Here is a 17,191-nt window from a genome sequence, read left to right as displayed (position 1 = left end):
ACTTATATATAAATGTTCATAGCGTTAGTCACGATAACAAATGGCAGGGAAAAAAAAAACCCAAATGTCCATCACCTGGCGGGTGGATAAACAAAATGTGGTATATCCATCAATGGAATGTTGTTCAGTCGTAGAGAAAAATGAAGTGGGGATGGGAGCTACGACCAGGATGAAAATAGGTGCCGAATAGGAGAAGCCAGACACGAAAGACAATATATTGTAGGATTCCGTTTACATTAAATGTCCAGAATAGGAAAATTTATATGGACAGAAGGCTGAGTGGTTGGTTAGTGCTGGGAGGCTGACCAGGAAGATAGGAGGGAGTGGGGAGTAGTTGATAATGGGTATGGGGCTTTTTTGAGAGGAGGTGAAAGTGTTCTAAAACTAGATCATGGTGGTGACTTTAGAACTCTCTGCTTATACTAAAACTTTGAATTAGGGGTGCCTGGGTGGTTCTGTCATTAATATCTGCCTTCAGCTCAGGTCATGATCCCGGGGTGCTGGGATCGGACCCTGTATCAGGTTCTCAGTGGAGAACCTGCTTCTCCCTCTCCCTCTGCTGCCCACCCCCTACTTGTGCACTCTCTCACTCTCTGTGTCTCTTTCTGTCAGATAAATAAATAAAATCTAAAAAAAAAAAAAAAAAAAAACCTTTGAATTATACACCTTACGGGTGAATTTTATAATATGTAAATTGTAACTCAAGAAAGCTGAGTGTTTTTGAACAAAATAGCTCCTTTCCCTCCTCCAGTGAATCCAGATTCTTCTAAGATTTATTTATTTATTTATTTGGCAGACAGAGATCACTGGTAGGCAGATAGGCAGGCAGAGAGAGAGAGAGGAGGAAACAGGCTCCCTGCTGAGCAAAGAGTCCGATGCCAGGTTCGATTCCAGGACCCGGAGACCATGACCTGGGCCGAAGGCAGAGGCTTAACCCACTGAGACATCTAGGTGCCCCGTGAATCCAATTTTAGAGCCAGTATTTTGTCTCTAGTTTGCAGCAGGTGTCTATATTTAAAACATGTAGACTTGATTATTTTCATTCTGTATGTTTTCCTTTAAAATGTAACAGTTCTTTTTGTTTGTTTCTTCCTTAGCCACAACAAGTCGTTCAGAAGAAGCCTGCTCAGGTAAGAGATGGTCATTATGATTTTTCCTTCTGTGAGAAAGATATGACCCCAAATTAAATCTCTAATTAGAATTTTTCTAGTTTTGATTATGTTGGCATTACAGTATTCTTGCAAATTTGTTGTGTCCTTCAGACAAAGCCAGGAATACAGAGTCTGAGATTGTGTCATTAAAAACTGCCTGGCTAGCTCAGTCCCTAGTGCATGGGACTGCATGGTTTGAAGTTCAAGTCTCATGATGTTGGATGTGGAGATTACTTAAAAATAAAATCTTAAAAAAAAACCCTAGACCATCAAGTCCTGAAGTATACAAAGTAAATATAAATAGTTTAAAAAGTAAAATTTTAATTTCTGTTCCTCATATAAAACAAATATTTAATAATCTTATCATATATTTCCCCAACTGTAAACATCAAATTTTGTTCTATCTATCCATATTCCCCATTGACTTGATACAGAACTTATTAGCTGAAAAATATATTGTGATTTATGACAAGAACATGATCTGTTTATTGCATTATTCTATAACCTTTGATAATCCCAAAACACCCCCCAAAGAAGGCTGGGAACTGGGAAATTAAGGGGTCCCAATTTTGCAGATTGATGGACACTCAGGTTCTGCCTCATTGGCTGAATCACAGTTTCTGAAGTTTGGCAACATCAAAATTAAGAACCAATTTTACATCTCTTATCCTTTATGCCTGGTGTTCCTTGTCCTAAGTATAATCCATACATAGAAACTTAAGAATCATATTTATTAAGGAAGTTTATCTTGAAGGGAAAAAACACTGAAGAATGAACTAACCATGATTGCCAAGTACTTGATTTCTTACTAAAATTTCAGAGTATCCCCACTATTCTCCACTCCTGGGTTTAAAGAGGTGTCCAGGAGGGGTGCACCTCGGTGGCAGTCAGTTGAACCTCTGACTCTTGGTTTCCACTTGGGTCATGATCTCAGGGTCATGGTCTCAGGGTTGTGGAATTGAGCCCTGTGTTGGGCTCCACACTCAGCTCAGAGTCTGCTTGAGAGTCTCTCTCCCTCTTCCCCTCCCCTGCTAAAATAAATAAATAAATCTTTTTAAAAAAGATACCGAGGAGATCTCAATGCATCATACAGAACCTGCTGGAGTAAGTTGTTACCCAGTGCCATGGGTTACCAAGTTCTGTTCTTTGTAGAGCTTCTTCATATATTTTTAAATATACTTTGCACCCTGTCCTCTTGGGACCATGGTGCCTTGCCTGGGAAAGACCATCCAAGCAATCTTAATGTGTCTAGTATTCTTTACAAATGCTGCTTGGAAGAAAATTGAATCTTCTAAACACATGTAAGCATATAGGAAAAATGTGTCAAAAATTACATGTATGTTTTAAGTAGAGTAAAAGCAGAGTTAACATGAAAAAAGAATTCTCACGGCTATCCCCATAAAAGCCAAGAATTGTAGGAAGTACTAAAAATAAATACCCAGTGTTTGTAAACAATATTTAACAGAACAAAATATAAATAAAAACATTTTAAGTAGCCGATTCCAAATATATTTAGCCTCTCATCCTTCATCAGTAAGAACTTCAAGAGGAAGTAAACTTAAAAGTCAGTCCATTTGGACAAAAGGATACTACAGCGTTCAGTGTTGCATCACTGGCTACAAACAATAGATTAATAACTGTGATCTGTTAATGACATTGATTCTGTCTCTATCGTTGGTGTTGTAGGGAAGGTAAAGCAAACAAAAACAGCTATTGCATCTGAGAAATGTGTAATCTAGTTAAGAGGTTCTTAACGTTGGCTGCATATTGGAATAACCTAGAGATTTATATATATTGTATATTTAATATGTCCATTTACATAAATATATAAAATTATATATCTGTTTGTGGCTATTAGATATATTTCAATATGAGGGCTGTGTGTGTGTGTGTGTGTGTGTGTGTGTGTGTGGAGTTAGCCCATGTGAGCCAGTTGTAAGCATCTCTTTCAAATTGTATGTTTGGTGAAGTCCGGGATGTAGCTTAAAATCCACTATGGTGTGAGTATTTACCCCATGGAAACTGACAACTACTACGAATCAGGACCTTTTTTTTCCTGGTGAGCAAGTTTACCTACACACCACTGACCCCACCCTTCAGTGATTCTGATTGTTTGATCTAAAGACCCAAGCATCATTATGTTTTATGAGCTCCCCAAGTGATTCTAATGTGCAGCCAGCAGGAGTGAAGAAGATACTCAGTGAACACACATGAGAAGACATTTAAACGTTTGTTGAACAAATGACCACAGAATGCCAATGTATATGAGGCACCTAGGGAATACAGATGGATGAGTGGAATGTCATGTGTTACTTAAGGGGATAATTCCTGGAAGATTTTTTTTTTTTTTTAAGATTTATTTACTTATTTGAGGGAGAAAGAGAGAGTGTGTGCACGTGAGTAGGGGGAGGGGCAGAGGGAGAGATAATTCCAAGCAGACTCCCCGTTGAGCAGGGAGCCCAATGTGGGGCTCCATCCCAGGACCCTGAGACCATGACCTGAGCTGAAATCAAGAGCGGGCCACTTAACGGATGAGCCACCCAGCCACTTATCCATGAAATGAGAGGCAGAAACAAATAAATCATAGGTGGAGATTATCGATGTGAGCAAAACTGATGGCAGTTTGGTCAGTAATACACCGAGAAATCCGAAATTCTTTCCCAAGAAAATCAGGACTATCAAAGAAGGCACAGATGGATTGGGTTGGTCTTCACTGATCCGTCCGGCTGTCTTACAAACTCCGCTCCAGATATGCCCTCCAGGGGAAGAGTTCAGAGGGTTTTTTTTTTTTCTTTTTTTCTTTTGCTTTTTTTTTTTAAATGTGAGCTCACTGGGCTTCCTAATCTATATTGTCTAAGGATACAGTGATGAATTATATAAACATGGGGGCTACGTGGAAGTTCATGGAGGATAATGTAAATTTAACACTACATTCAAAAGGATCTCTTCCTTTTCCATCTGTTTATTTCAAAATACCCTCCCAGATGGCTTTTCCATGTAGCAGTCTGGATTAACTCAGGCTCATATCCTCTCTTCACCAACAGTACTTTGAGGGGCTCCGTTCAGACCCTGTTTTGAGGCAGTGAAAATTTTAATACAATTAAAGATTTTACCTCTAAAGGAAAGGGCTCAGTGCTGTGTAAAGAGACCTAGGTTTTGCTTTTTGGCCCCATCAATGAGTGAATTAATCTTTCTGTTTCCTATTTACCCATCTGTGCACTGGGATAGTAACACACCGCCTTGCTCCCAAGAAAACTGGGAAAGATTCAAAATTATATAAATTCCAGAGCATATTGCTATATCCCGACTTATTTTTGGAGGCTGGGTTTTTCATTTCCAGGAATGAATAAGCCTCAAAAATCCTAGAACTCGCTTTAGTTCAAAACTACTATCTTTTTGACCCTTTGGTGTTTTCATTGCACCTTTTAAAACGTGAGGATTGTTTTAACTAAGGGGGAAATGTTACAGTAATTGCTACATCCTCTCATTAGGACTAAAGCAGTCAGAATCACTTTTCATGTATGTATGTCACATTTATATGGAATTACAAAGGCTCCATTGTAAAATATCCTAAAGCCATCAAATTCTGAAAGCTCCCCAGAGCTTGAAGAATGCCATTTCTTGAAACTGGAACACAAAGCAGCAAAATTCATTCTGAGGAGACAAGTCCAGAATTTTAAGTTTCAAAATCTTGATATCTGTTTATGTATATAAATACATGTGTCCAGAAAAGAATAAAAGTTTAAGGGAAGCCTTACCGCAGCGGTCGGTGTTTATAAAGCCCTCCGGGTGCCAACAGGGAGAGACCTCAAGTGTGTCCCACATCCTCACAGGAAAAGTTAGTGGTCTCTTAACAATCTAAAGAGAAAAATCTGCAGTAGTCACAGTGATTTTTTAAATTACAAAAGCAGTGGAAAGACAGTTTATGGGGAAGCTCTGTCATATTTTTATTTAAAATGACAAATTAAGCAATAATTAGAAATTAGCTAATATGTCTGTTTTCTAGCAATTTGAAGCAGTTGACTTCTCAACCACATGGATCATGTCCTTAACTTCAGTAGGAAATGGTGGTAGAATTTATTGTCATTGTTGTTTTTATAAGATAACACCGTAAGGGTATCCAGTTCGTGTTATTATTGATAGAGCATTGTTTTTTCAAGTTTTTATTTTTATTTTTTAATATATTTTTTAAGATTTTTATTTATTTATTTGACAGACAGAGATCACAAGTAGGCAGAGATATAGGGGGAGAGAGGAGGGAAGCAGGCTCCCCGCCAAGCAGAGAGCCCAATATGGGGCTCGAACCCAGGACCCTGAGCTCATGACCTGAACCGAAGGCAGAGGCTCAACCCACGGAGCCACCCAGGCACCCCTTCAAGTTTTTATTTTGATAAGAATAAATCTCATGCCATCGCAGACTTCTAAAAAGGTTTTGCTGGTTCGTTGGATTATCTGTTTCTTGATTTCCTTCTTTTAAGGCTTTCAGCGGAGATCAGAAGTGACTCCAGCTCTTTAATTCAGATATTTTTTTTCCTCACCTGAGTCCCATCCAAAGGGAAAACTGGTTTTAAAAATCCTAACGGTTCTCCTTAACTTTCCACCCAGTTTCCTCATGGTTGTTGCCCCAGCAAGCTCCACCTCCATCAATGCAGACAGCTAGAAACCTGCTCCTTTTCAGTTTCCCAGTGAGAAGCTTGGAAAGTTCTCTGTTCCTGAAAGAGTAGAAACAAAGCTTTCTGTTTCCAAGCAGAATTTTTACCTGCAAGGAACGTCTTCCGTGGGTGGTGTACCTGGGCAAAGAAATCTCAGGAAACCTGGTTATCATGGGATTTCCACCCGTCCCTCCCTTATTTTACTAAAAAAAAAAAAAAAAAAAAAAAGCTTGAATGTTTTTACAGGGACTTCAAGGGCCGTTTTAAGGATGTTTATATTTCAGACAACCTAAACATTGTTTGGAGCAAAATGAGAGATTTCATTTTGGGACAAGCAAGTTGATGAATTGCAGTCAGCATCTTGTTCTTAAAGGAGGTATTTTTGCTGGAAGCTCTTGGTCTAGACACACAAAGGAGAGAGGAGGAGGGAGACAGAGCGGAGAGCATTCTCAGTCTAACACTCGTCTTTTAAATGATACCTTGGCCAATGCAGTAAATAGTTCCTAATAAATCAGACTTGCAAATAGTCACTCTTCTACTCACTCAGGGAACGCAGTGATTTATGCTGCCGAAGTCGTAAAGAGTACTGATTTATTTATTTTCCTACTTATGCTCTTTCAAGCTGGTAAAACATTTTGTGGGCCCGTAAATGTTTGGTACCAACTGGCAAAACATGAAGAATTCTGTCAAAGCCCGGCCTGAGTGGCACTGTTTTGTTGTATAGGAAATACTTTTTGATTTAACCTCTGACCTCTGACATTGCAGAGATCCAGGGAAAAGGAGAGCCTAGCACAGTAGGAACCCAAGTTTAACCCTTACAGTAAAGTTGCGCAGGGATATAATAGCACAGAGGTAGGTCAAGGAAACATATCAAAATGGTTATTAGCCATAACCGTACAAAGTACTTAGTTTGGCTAACCTTCGTAATAAAGGAGTATGGACAAGGTGAGCCCTGGTCAGGGACTGTCTCAGAGAGATGACATAAACTTCTAACAGAAGTGAAAGAACGTGACTTAATTTGGAGATAAACCCCCACAGGGCAAAACTTAGTGTTTCTGGGCCTGCCAGATTTTCTGTAGGAAGTTTTTTTGTGCGTTGTTGTTGTTTAAGTATGATCTTTTTTAACCGTGTGGTGAAGTCCATAGATCAGGCTAAACGGGTAAATGGTAATGTCTGCCTGAGTTTCCTCTTCATTTTGAGGTAAGCTGATTAAAAACCAATTGTTGATTCAATATGCAAACTGTCTTCTCATTATCCAAACACGCTGACTCAAATTAATATGAATAAATAGTAACTGGTTTTATAAACCCAGTCTTTCTAAATATATATATATATATATATATATATATATACATATATATATATATATATCCTTAATGTTTGAATAGCAACATGTTGTTTTGTCCAAGACACTTCCTTTACATTCAGAAAGTGTTTGTTGGACACTCGAGTGTATATTGAGAAATTGTTTGTTGAGTCACTACAATTAGTGATATTTTCCTAATTTTATTCAAAAGTCCTAACTCAGGACAATGAAAAATGTTTGGTGAAAAGCATTTCATTAAAATCTAGAAATGTTCTCTTCCCTGGCAACAAATACAACAGGTATGCAAAAATTTACACACATAGAAAAGCAAGAGAAATTTTCTGTTTGTCTCTGCCACCAATAAACACATCTGGAGTATAACTACTAAACACCCTCAGACATAATCATTTTTAAAAACTTTGCCGGGGCGCCTGGGTGGCACAGTCGGTTAAGCAACCGACTCCTGGCTTTGGATCAAGTCATGATCTCAGGGTCATGAGATCGAGCCCTGCGTTAGGCTCCTGAGCATGGAACTGCTCATGGATGGCTCAGTGGGTTAAGCCTCTGCCTTCAGCTCGGGTCATGATCTCAGGGTCTTGGGATCGAGTCCTGCATTGGGCCCTCTGCTCAGCAGGCAGCCTGCTTCCTCCTCTCTCTCTCTCTCTCTCTCTCTGCCTGCCTGTCTGCCTACTTGTGATCTCTGTCTGTCAAGTAAATAAATCAAATCTTTAAAAAAAAAAAAAAAAAGATTCTCTTTCTCCCCCCTCACTAAATAATAATAACAATAATAAAAAATAAAACTATATAAAAACAAGAACATTCTTCAACAGTTTTAGAGATTTGAAATAAATTTCCTTCTTCTGAATGCTTCCTTCATGCAAAAATCCTTTTGCTCCATCTTTAGCTGTTTTTCAAACACAAGGCTCTTTGAGTAAGCATTAGAACTGGAATGGAAAATCGATAGAGCTCATGGCCCTCAGAAATGGTGACTTACAGGATCCTGAAACTCGCAGTTAGTTTATACATGAAATGATTTCCCGATCTGTGAAGGGTGACCTCCTTCTCAAGATATTGGTAAATATTCCTTCACCCCAGGAAAGGAATCCATGGCATCCTGGGGTTGAATGTTCCCTCAATATACGATACTTTCAGTGACAGGATCCTGATCAAGGGTGAAGAGGAGAAAAACAATCGTGCATTTTAGAAACCAAAAACATCTTGTTTGTTTTCTTTTAGAGATGTTACTTAAGATTTTCCTTCCCAGCCACCTCTTGTTGAATTACAGGTTAAATAAATAAAGATAGAATGACTAACTATAATTAAAAATAATTATTCCACACTACATCTTACAAGATCTTATACTGTTTTGGGGTTTGGTGTTTTTTTTTTTTTTTTCCTTCAAAATTTTCCCATTTGATGGTCATATTTTTTCCTCACACCCTGCTGAACAGTGGGTGTTGTCATTACTGGCCTGACGCGGTGAGAATATGGCATGAGTTACACAAGCCATTAATGTGAGGGTTGATGTCGGTGGTCAGCAACCTCCAGGATCAACCTCCTTTCCTTAAATGCCCCTCAGTAAAGACCTCAACACTGACTTTATTAAGTTGATGGTAACACATGCAAGGTAGTCCCGACGTTTGTGTAATTCTAGACACATAAAGTTAAAATAAAGAAAGGACGGGGTACAGAATGCCTTCAATATCCCAACTTCTTAAGTCTCCGGTTAAAAAGTATATTTCCCTCCTAGCATTTCCACCAGAATACCTTCCATTTGCCAGAATATCTGGTTTTTATATGTTCCATTTACCATATTTTTAAAAAAATCTGATGTAAAGTTTTCCTAGTTGGAGGAAATAATCACTTTCCATTAAGTTAAACAGCCTCAATCTATTTTAAATTAAAATCTCTGACAGAGAAACAGAAAAACACAGCTCTGTGGTCTTACGGGCCACTTAGCTGCAGATGGAACTTGAAAAATCCGTTTCTGGTCTTTTCTGCTGAGACAGAGTCCATTATTTCTGTTCTGATGGGGCTGGCTGGAGATCTTCAGGAACGTGAAAAACTCTTACATGTGTCCTTCTGAGTCCTTAAGGAGTCGAACATGATTAAGATGACAAAAAGAATCTGTCATGAGACTATAACGACTCTTTCTAGATGATCAGGTATTTCTAGGTTTATTGGCAAGATAGCTGAAATTACAAATGGATTTTTAGCCAGCATTTCGTAATAAAGGAGTTGCAGAATTCTTTGCCATCAAGGAGAAAAATATAAGGATTTGTTAAAGCCAGTGTGGACTTCTGTGATTTTGCACTTCTTACTACGCAGAAAGAGGGGGATCGTGGGGACCCGAGTCCTAAAATTCGCAAGGAGAATATTTCTGTTTCCCTGTTCCATTTAGAATTCACAGGCCTCCCTTCCACCGCAAACCCGCTGTTTAGTCTGCATCTGAAAATTAAACCCAGAGTTTCAGCTCTCACGTTAAGTACCAAACTTTCCTCCAGCACACACCCTCACTTGTGTCTGTGTGCTAAGATCTATGATTAGACCGTTGAGACATTTTAAAATCCCATCAAGCATTAGAAGATGAGGTCGGATATTGGGCTGTCTTCCTTCTCCTTTCGAGTCCACGAGCGGAAGTACACCCAAAGGTAAACGCCATATGCAGGATGAAGATAAGTGCAAACTGTATTTCTGGGTTTCAGTGGGGCGTGCGTTCAAGCTTAACCAAAGCAATGAAAGAGTTACATTTATTAAATTCCTTTTTTTTTTTTCATGAACGAAAAGAAAAACTAAGGCAAAATGAGGGCAATTTTCCAGGAGTCATGATAAAAATATAGTTCTCCAGCTCTGCCCACTTTCCTTTCCTTCTCATCAGTTTTCTGCCCAAAACACGCGCATGTTTTGCCCCGATGTGGTGCAGCCCCAGTTGTCTGTGTAAAGTTGCCACGTGAATGGCTGGGAGCTCTTCAGTGTTCAGAGTTCTTGGTGGCTGGTGCCCATAAAAATGTCACTGTGCACTTGCACTTGGAAAAATCCTTTTATCCTGCATTCCTGAAGCCCCATTCCAACAGTTCGCCTCCTTGACCAGACTGCTGCTGTTCGCCTGCCCACCTTGCAGACTAGCTTCTAATGAGATGTGTCTAACTCTTTGACTATCGAGTTTCCATGTCCTTCTTGCCCAGAGCTGCTCTTGGGGGACTCCTCAAGCTCAAAGGTCCTTTGGCCACATGCTGCAAACACGAAGGAATTTAAATAGCTACCTCAAGGTGGAAGTCATCGTCTAGAATGAGTCACAGTGGCTTCAAAGTCACTGAAGAGGATTGAATCTCGGGGGTCCCAACCAACTACTCTCCTATGGAAATTAAATTCCTTGGGGATGCCAGAGCCGGCTGCTTATTCCCTTACATCACTGGTTTCCATCCACACTTGGCACCGCAGAAGGGCCCCATGTGAGGTCTGGTTAGCCATGACAACCCGCTGAGGGTGGGTTTTCCAAGTTCCTGTCTCTTCTAACGGGGACATTTTTTCTTCTCTTAATTATACCCACAGTTTTGTTACAGCAACCACAGATGTAGTGAAAGTTAAGTCACTGAAAAGGTGAGAACAGAGGTTTGCAGAGGTGAGAAGTGCCCCACGCCCCACCGTCATCTGCTTGGCAGCCATGCTGTCCCCTGGAGGGTGGCCAGTCGGGGCCAGGCCAAGATGAGGGAACACTCCAGCAACTAGACTTTTGAGAAAACCATCATTCAGAGCATGTGAGAGCCACCTTACTTCCCAAAGTTAACAGACTGAGGCTCCCACCCTCTGACATCCCACGTACCCGGCACTAAATGACAGCTACGAGGAGAAGAATTTCAAGGTCAGCAGAAAGATACATTAGTCAAACAACTATCCGTGTTGTGTTAAGAGCTGTTAAGTAAAGGAAACAATATGAGGAACCATCGTTTTCAGCTGAGTTGTGTCTAAGGGATTTAAATAAACCACTTACATCTCGGGAGCTTCAAGAGCTCAAATCAAGCAAAGTTTCTGGGAATGTTTTGAAAAGCCGATCGCATTCCATCCACTGCAAGGTCTTTGTAAGTTCATGGCCTGAAAATTCTATTTCCTTCCGGATTTGGAAGTATTCTGGTTTCCAGATAGTATAGAGAAATCGGGCAGTTAGAAATTGGAATAATTACAGCAAAATCCAGAAGGTTTTCCAGCTTGAACCGAGCTCTGTTAATTTGTTAACCATAAGAAGAAGGAATACAATGTCCTTGCCAGCCTTTATGCTGTGGTCTGTTTCAGAGCCGTACCCTGAGTTCACACCTTGGTTCATGTCCTAATGAGAAGTGAGCCATGGGGGGACGGATGAAGAGTGGATCTGCCAAACAGCTTAGTGACTTTCTGGAATTTAAATATTAAGTGAAAAGACAAGGTCATAGGGCAGCTGAACCTTGGCGTGTCTCTCTTTCGTCCGTCCGTGGCTTTGATCATGCTACATCCTCCTGTGGGGCCAGGACTCTGGAGAGAATCTCAGGGTCATGGCCTGTTGCCTATCAAGAGGTATAAACCTGCTGCTTAAATATGTGGAGCCCTCTGTGCGGGGGTTGGGAGCGGAGGGGAGGTAGCTTCCTACGTTCCACATTTCCCCGGAGCAGACTAAACAAAACCGGTGTGAAATCTCATGATCTGATGCTGCCGTGGTTCTATTTTTTAAGCTGTAATCCATTCATTTGTATGTGTGTTTATTCCCAGGATTTATAGCTTTCTCTGTCTTTGGGGGAAGAGAATGTTTGAAACCTTTTGCAAGTGGTTTGCAGTAAGCAGGGGTCTGTGATTAAAGCCCAGGGTAGAGTGCGCGAGGGAGAGTGAGTGTGCGTGTGTGTGCGTGTGTGTGTGTGTGTGTGTCTGTGCACGGCAGCGCAAGCTTGCATTCGTGTGAGTGTGTGCGTGCCCATTTGTGTGGGTTTCTTCCCTCCCGTTTGCTGCTCTTACGCAGAAGCGTCACACATGGTAGCATTTAGGAGCTCTTCACAGCTGAAGGGTTTCAAACACTAATGAATGGAAGTTTGGTCATATAATGCAGACAAGCTTTAAGGCATGCTTTACTGAATGGTGTACTGTAGTGACCTGGGAAAGGAAGAGAGGTATAAATTGTGTCAGTTAGCCACCCAGACAAAATGAAGCCATGTGGAAAATCAAATCTATTAAAGTATGAAGACTGTTATAAGCTGTTTAAGCTGGCCGTTCTTAAAGGGGCTCCGCTGGCTGCAGGAGTGAATGTTTACCTCTTCTCCCAGATCTTTTTCACATGCCGCCTTATGAGACAACACGCAGTGCTTGATAAAAATCATCCTCTCGCTAACGACACTTTTATCAGAAATGTTTATTGTCTCCGCTTTACCACCCATGTCCTGAAAGGTACTGCACATTTGTTAAATAAGCAAAGGGAAAGAGAACCGTGCGGCTCAAGCCAGCTTGCAGAAACTCCAACAAATTCCAGAGCCATAAGGAATCAGGAAAAAAAAGAAAAAAGAGAAGGAAGAATTAGATTTATACCAAGAGGAGGCCCTGCAAAAACATATATATTAGATTTTCTCTGCTTGGCCAGCCCACCGTTATAAATGTTTGGTGGATGTGGATTTAGTATTGACATCCATTCGGCAGGCCAAACTTTGCTCATTGTCTTAAAATGTGCTTTAATAAATACGAGAACCAGGAACTCGGTTTGGAAAGGAAGTTAATAGTCAGCTCTCACCACCTTTTCAGGCAGCGTCTACTGCCCCTGCACCGAGGCGGTGGCCTCGCAGTCCCACAAGAGTTCTTGTGCCCATCTGGCTCAGCCCGATTCCTGGCCCTACTCCTTCTGTAACTTGGGGTGTATCCCCTGCTGTGCCTTGACTTTCCTATCAAATGGGAACAGTAACCAACCATGCCTGTAAGCATCTAGCAAACATCATGAAAGTATCCACTTTGACTAGCAGTATCTTCAGAACACGTTTCTTTGTGTCTCAAGAAAGGATTTCCCTTTATTTTTTTGCTTACTGGTGCCCTGGTTTTTAAAACTGACAGCCGGCATGCTGTCGGGAAAAATCTATCTATTTCTTTTTTACTCTAATTGGTGAGTAAGCTTACGTTGGCCTGACATTCTCTGAACTGCAAACAATTGAATTTGCTGACCAGCCGCCATGATGTCAAGCCCTGAGTCAACAGCAGCTCATGGCTGCTCTGGGAAAAAACAACACCTTGATTCCTCAATTACGGTTTAAGAAGCCCTGGGAATGAGGGCTTGCCAATCACCCACATCCTCTTCTGAAGCCAGCCATTATAGGGCTGTGGAAAGAGGTCACCTCTGAACCGTTGGTAAGAACAGCTCACACGGTGTAATGGTTGTGCCCTCTGTGTGTTCCAGGAGGAGACTGAAGAGACATCCTCACAAGAGTCCGCGGAAGAGGATTAGGGGACGCCGACATTCTATTTCTACCTCAGCAGCAGTTGGATCTTTTGAAGGGAGAAGACACTGCAGTGACCACTTACTCTCTATTGCCATGGTCTTTCCACTTTCATCTGGGGTGGGGAAAGGGGGGAGCGGGGGCGGGGCGGGGGTTGGGGGGGAGAAATCACATAACCTTAAAAAGGACTATATTAATCACCTTCTTTGTAATCCCTTCACAGTCCCAGGTTTAGTGAAAAACTGCTGTAAACACAGGGGACACAGTTTTAACAATGCAACTTTTAATTACTGTTTTCTTTTTTCTTAACCTACTAATAGTTTGTTGAAATGATAAGCAAGAGCGGGTGGGTGAGAAAAAAACCTCTGAATCGGGGTTAGTCCATCACTGCACTGCACACAGCTGAGAAAGTGTCACGCTCGTGACGTTAGGCATTCCCGAAGGAAAGGCACGGTGTTCAACGCTGTGTACACCTCACCACCCAACCCGCTCACCGTAGTGAAACTTCTGTTTAGAACACCAAAGATAGGACTAGATACTACTTCTCTCTTTCTCGTATAATCTCGTAGACACTTACTTGATGATTTTTTTTTTTTTACTTTTGTTTCTAAATAAGACGAAATGCTGATGTATCCTTTCACTCAGCTAACGAACCAGAAAAGGTTATGTTCATTTTTCAAAAAGGGAAGTAAGCAAGCAAATATTGCCCACTCCTTGATTGACGGCTCTCACACGTATCAGCAGGAGTACGAAATGTACTCGTGGCACTCGTTTTCAGGAAAACACTCATCCGCGTAGAACCTACTTCCTACAGAGCCAAATGCCATTTAGCAAGGAATCACACTTGTTACCTTCAAAGCCTTTAAGGAACCTAGACAAGCAAAATCATCCTCTCAGTAATTTAACAAGACCGTACAGCAGAATAAAGCACGATGAACCCACCTGATTGATGAGGTGGGAGGAGCGGAATCTAAATTTCTTTGGCTATACTTATACTGCAATTTAAAAAAACAAACAAACAAAAAAAGCAGTCTCTCTTTCTCTCTCTCTCTCTTTCTCTCTCCTCTCTTCATTACATATCAGTTTCCGTGAAAGACCTAAATACCACTTACCTCAAATCAAGCGTATGTATTACTTCAAGTAATACGTTTTGACATAGGATGGTTGACTGAGGTCCTTGACTTTGGCTTCCGTTCACCGTCTCTTCATTCAAACTGCACTTTTAGCCAGAGATGCAATAATATATCCCCACTACTCAATACTACCTCTGAATGTTACAATTAATTTACAGTCTAGTACTTATTACATGCTGCTATACACAAGCAATGCAAGAAAAAAAAAAGCGTAATGGGTATAGGTGATGTTAATCATCTGTGGTTCTTTTTGTACACTTCATTACAGTAAAAGAAGCAGCCTCCTTACTGTGTTTCAGCATGGCTATGTATTTTTCTATTTTTTTTTAATTAAAATTTTACAAATACTTGTTTCAGCTTCTCTGCTAGATTTCTACATTAACTTGAATATTGTTTGTTGTTTTGTTTTGTTTTCTAAACCAAGTCGCTCCTAGGTTCTTAAGGATAATTTTCCTCAGTCACACCACACAGCACACAAAATTTGACTGTAATGTTTAAATCTTACCCTCCAAGTTTGTACCTCAAAATGAGTTGTTTAAGGAAATGGACGAATTGACTTGCAAAGACCTACCTCCAGACTTCAAAAGGAATGAACTCGTGACTTGCAGCCTTCATTTTTGTCAGGGTCTGAAATCATTCAGACTGTCGCTAGCCCCAGTCCAGCCTATTTTTGTAAGAGACGTTTGCTAGAAAGGAATGCATTTTCACACACTTCCTACAAAGATCTAGATAAAATAAAAGCCAACCTTCAAAGAAACTTGAATCTTTCTTGGTGTGATGCAACCAGCTCCACTTTTTGCATGATGCAATCAAAAGAGATATGTTTTTAAGATTCGTCGACTATGAGAATATGCTTGACAGATATTTTCATGTATTTTACACAAATGTGATTTTTGTAATGTGTCTCAACCAGATTTATTTTAAACGCTTCTTATGTAGAGTTGGGGTTTTTTGTTTTGTTTTGTTTTGTTTTGTTTTGTTTTGTTTTATTGCTTTCTTTCCTAGTGAGTGTGCTGACTTTTTAACATGGTATTATCAACTGGGCCAGGAGGTAGCTTCTCACGACGGCTTGGGTCGGTATGGCTTTCAGTACAGAAGCCAAATGAAACTCATAATCATCTCTCTTCCAGCCGCTTCAGGGAGGTCATTTCAGAGCCCATATACCTCTCTGAGACAGGCAGATGGCTCACAGTTGGGAATCACCAAAGGAGCTATGGAGAGAATTAAAACTCAACCTTACTGTTAACTGTGCATGAAATAAGTAAAGAAACAGTGGCTCGTAAAAATAAAAGTCCCATTCCATATTCTCGGTTGGGCCCCTTCGAGACCTCATTGGCCACCTCAGAAAACTGAAGCAAGTTGCTCATATTGGCCAAACTCGGAGCACCGAGCGATTTTCACCTCCGATGAAGTTATCTTTTATTTCCTATACGTTGTACAATCAAAACACACTACTACCTCTTAAGCCCCAGTATACCTCATTTTTCATACTGAAAAAAAAAAAAAAAGCTTGTGGCCAATGGAACAGGAAGAACATCATAAAATTTTTATATATATAGTTTATTTTTGTGGGAGATAAATTTTATAGGACTGTTCTTTGCTGTTGTTGGTCTCGGCTAAGTAAGACTGGACATTTAACTTTTCTACCATTTCTGCAAGTTTAGGTATGTTTGCAGGAGAAAAGTATCAAGACGTTTAACTGCAGTTGACTTTCTCCCCATTCCTCTGAGTGTCTTCTAACTTTATTCTTTGTTCTTCATGTAGAGTTGCTGTCTATGATTGTACTTTGAATCGCTTGCTTGTTGAAAATATTTCTTTAGTGGATTATCACTGTCTGTTCTACACAATAAACATAACAGCCTCTGTGATCCCCATGTGTTTTGGTTCCTACTCTTTGTCATAACTCCATTAAATGCATAATAAAGTTTGGTCAAAACAGGTCACGAAGAGAGACATTCACAAGTCATTTTGTCGCGCCCCTTCCCCCGCATGTTGTGCCCCCACAATTCTACATACACTGATGTCACTTTCTAAAGTATTGTACTTTTTAAATCAACTGCCCTGGTTTCACCTCTCACAGTCTGGCATTTAATCCTACAAATGACCTTAGAGTAAAGGTAAAGGAAGAATACACTGTGGTTCAAAACTAGAGAATTTCTACCGAAGGCTGGCATCTACCATGTTGGTAAGAGAAGTGACTGAGGATATAAAAGTTATCTTTTGAGTAACATTTGCAGGAGAGCCAAAAGGTTGGTGAGGAGTATAAGACATGAAAGACACAGAGCTTCTCTGGATAGGAGTCTCTTATTTTCTAAGAACCATAACCAGGGTTAGAATGAGTCCATCAAGTTCCAGATCACCTTTACATCTCAACTGCTGGTCGTGAATAAATCCAGGACTCTCCCAGGCAAGAATCTTCTGCTTTGGACTGCCACCCCCACTGTCACTACAACTCTTCATTTAGCCTCTTCAGTAGGACTTCCCCATATGAAAACATCTCCTCCTGGGGAAT

General features: G+C 40.6%; 1 protein-coding gene across 1 annotated transcript in view; it reads left to right on the top strand.

The window, feature by feature from the left end:
* HMGA2 (high mobility group AT-hook 2) overlaps positions 1-13,649 on the top strand; it is a 138,411-nt gene extending 124,762 nt beyond the window's left edge. The window contains exons 5-6 of the mRNA XM_059404706.1: positions 1,098-1,130; positions 13,507-13,649. Of these exons, the coding sequence (XP_059260689.1) occupies positions 1,098-1,130; positions 13,507-13,554 (81 nt within the window). The 3' untranslated portion in view covers positions 13,555-13,649. The remainder of the gene's footprint in view (positions 1-1,097; positions 1,131-13,506) is intronic.
* Positions 13,650-17,191: the final 3,542 nt, after the last annotated feature.

This window comes from Mustela nigripes, chromosome 6 (assembly GCF_022355385.1).
Source record: "Mustela nigripes isolate SB6536 chromosome 6, MUSNIG.SB6536, whole genome shotgun sequence".
NCBI lineage: Eukaryota > Metazoa > Chordata > Mammalia > Carnivora > Mustelidae > Mustela > Mustela nigripes.
This window is presented reverse-complemented; position numbering and strand designations above follow the sequence as displayed.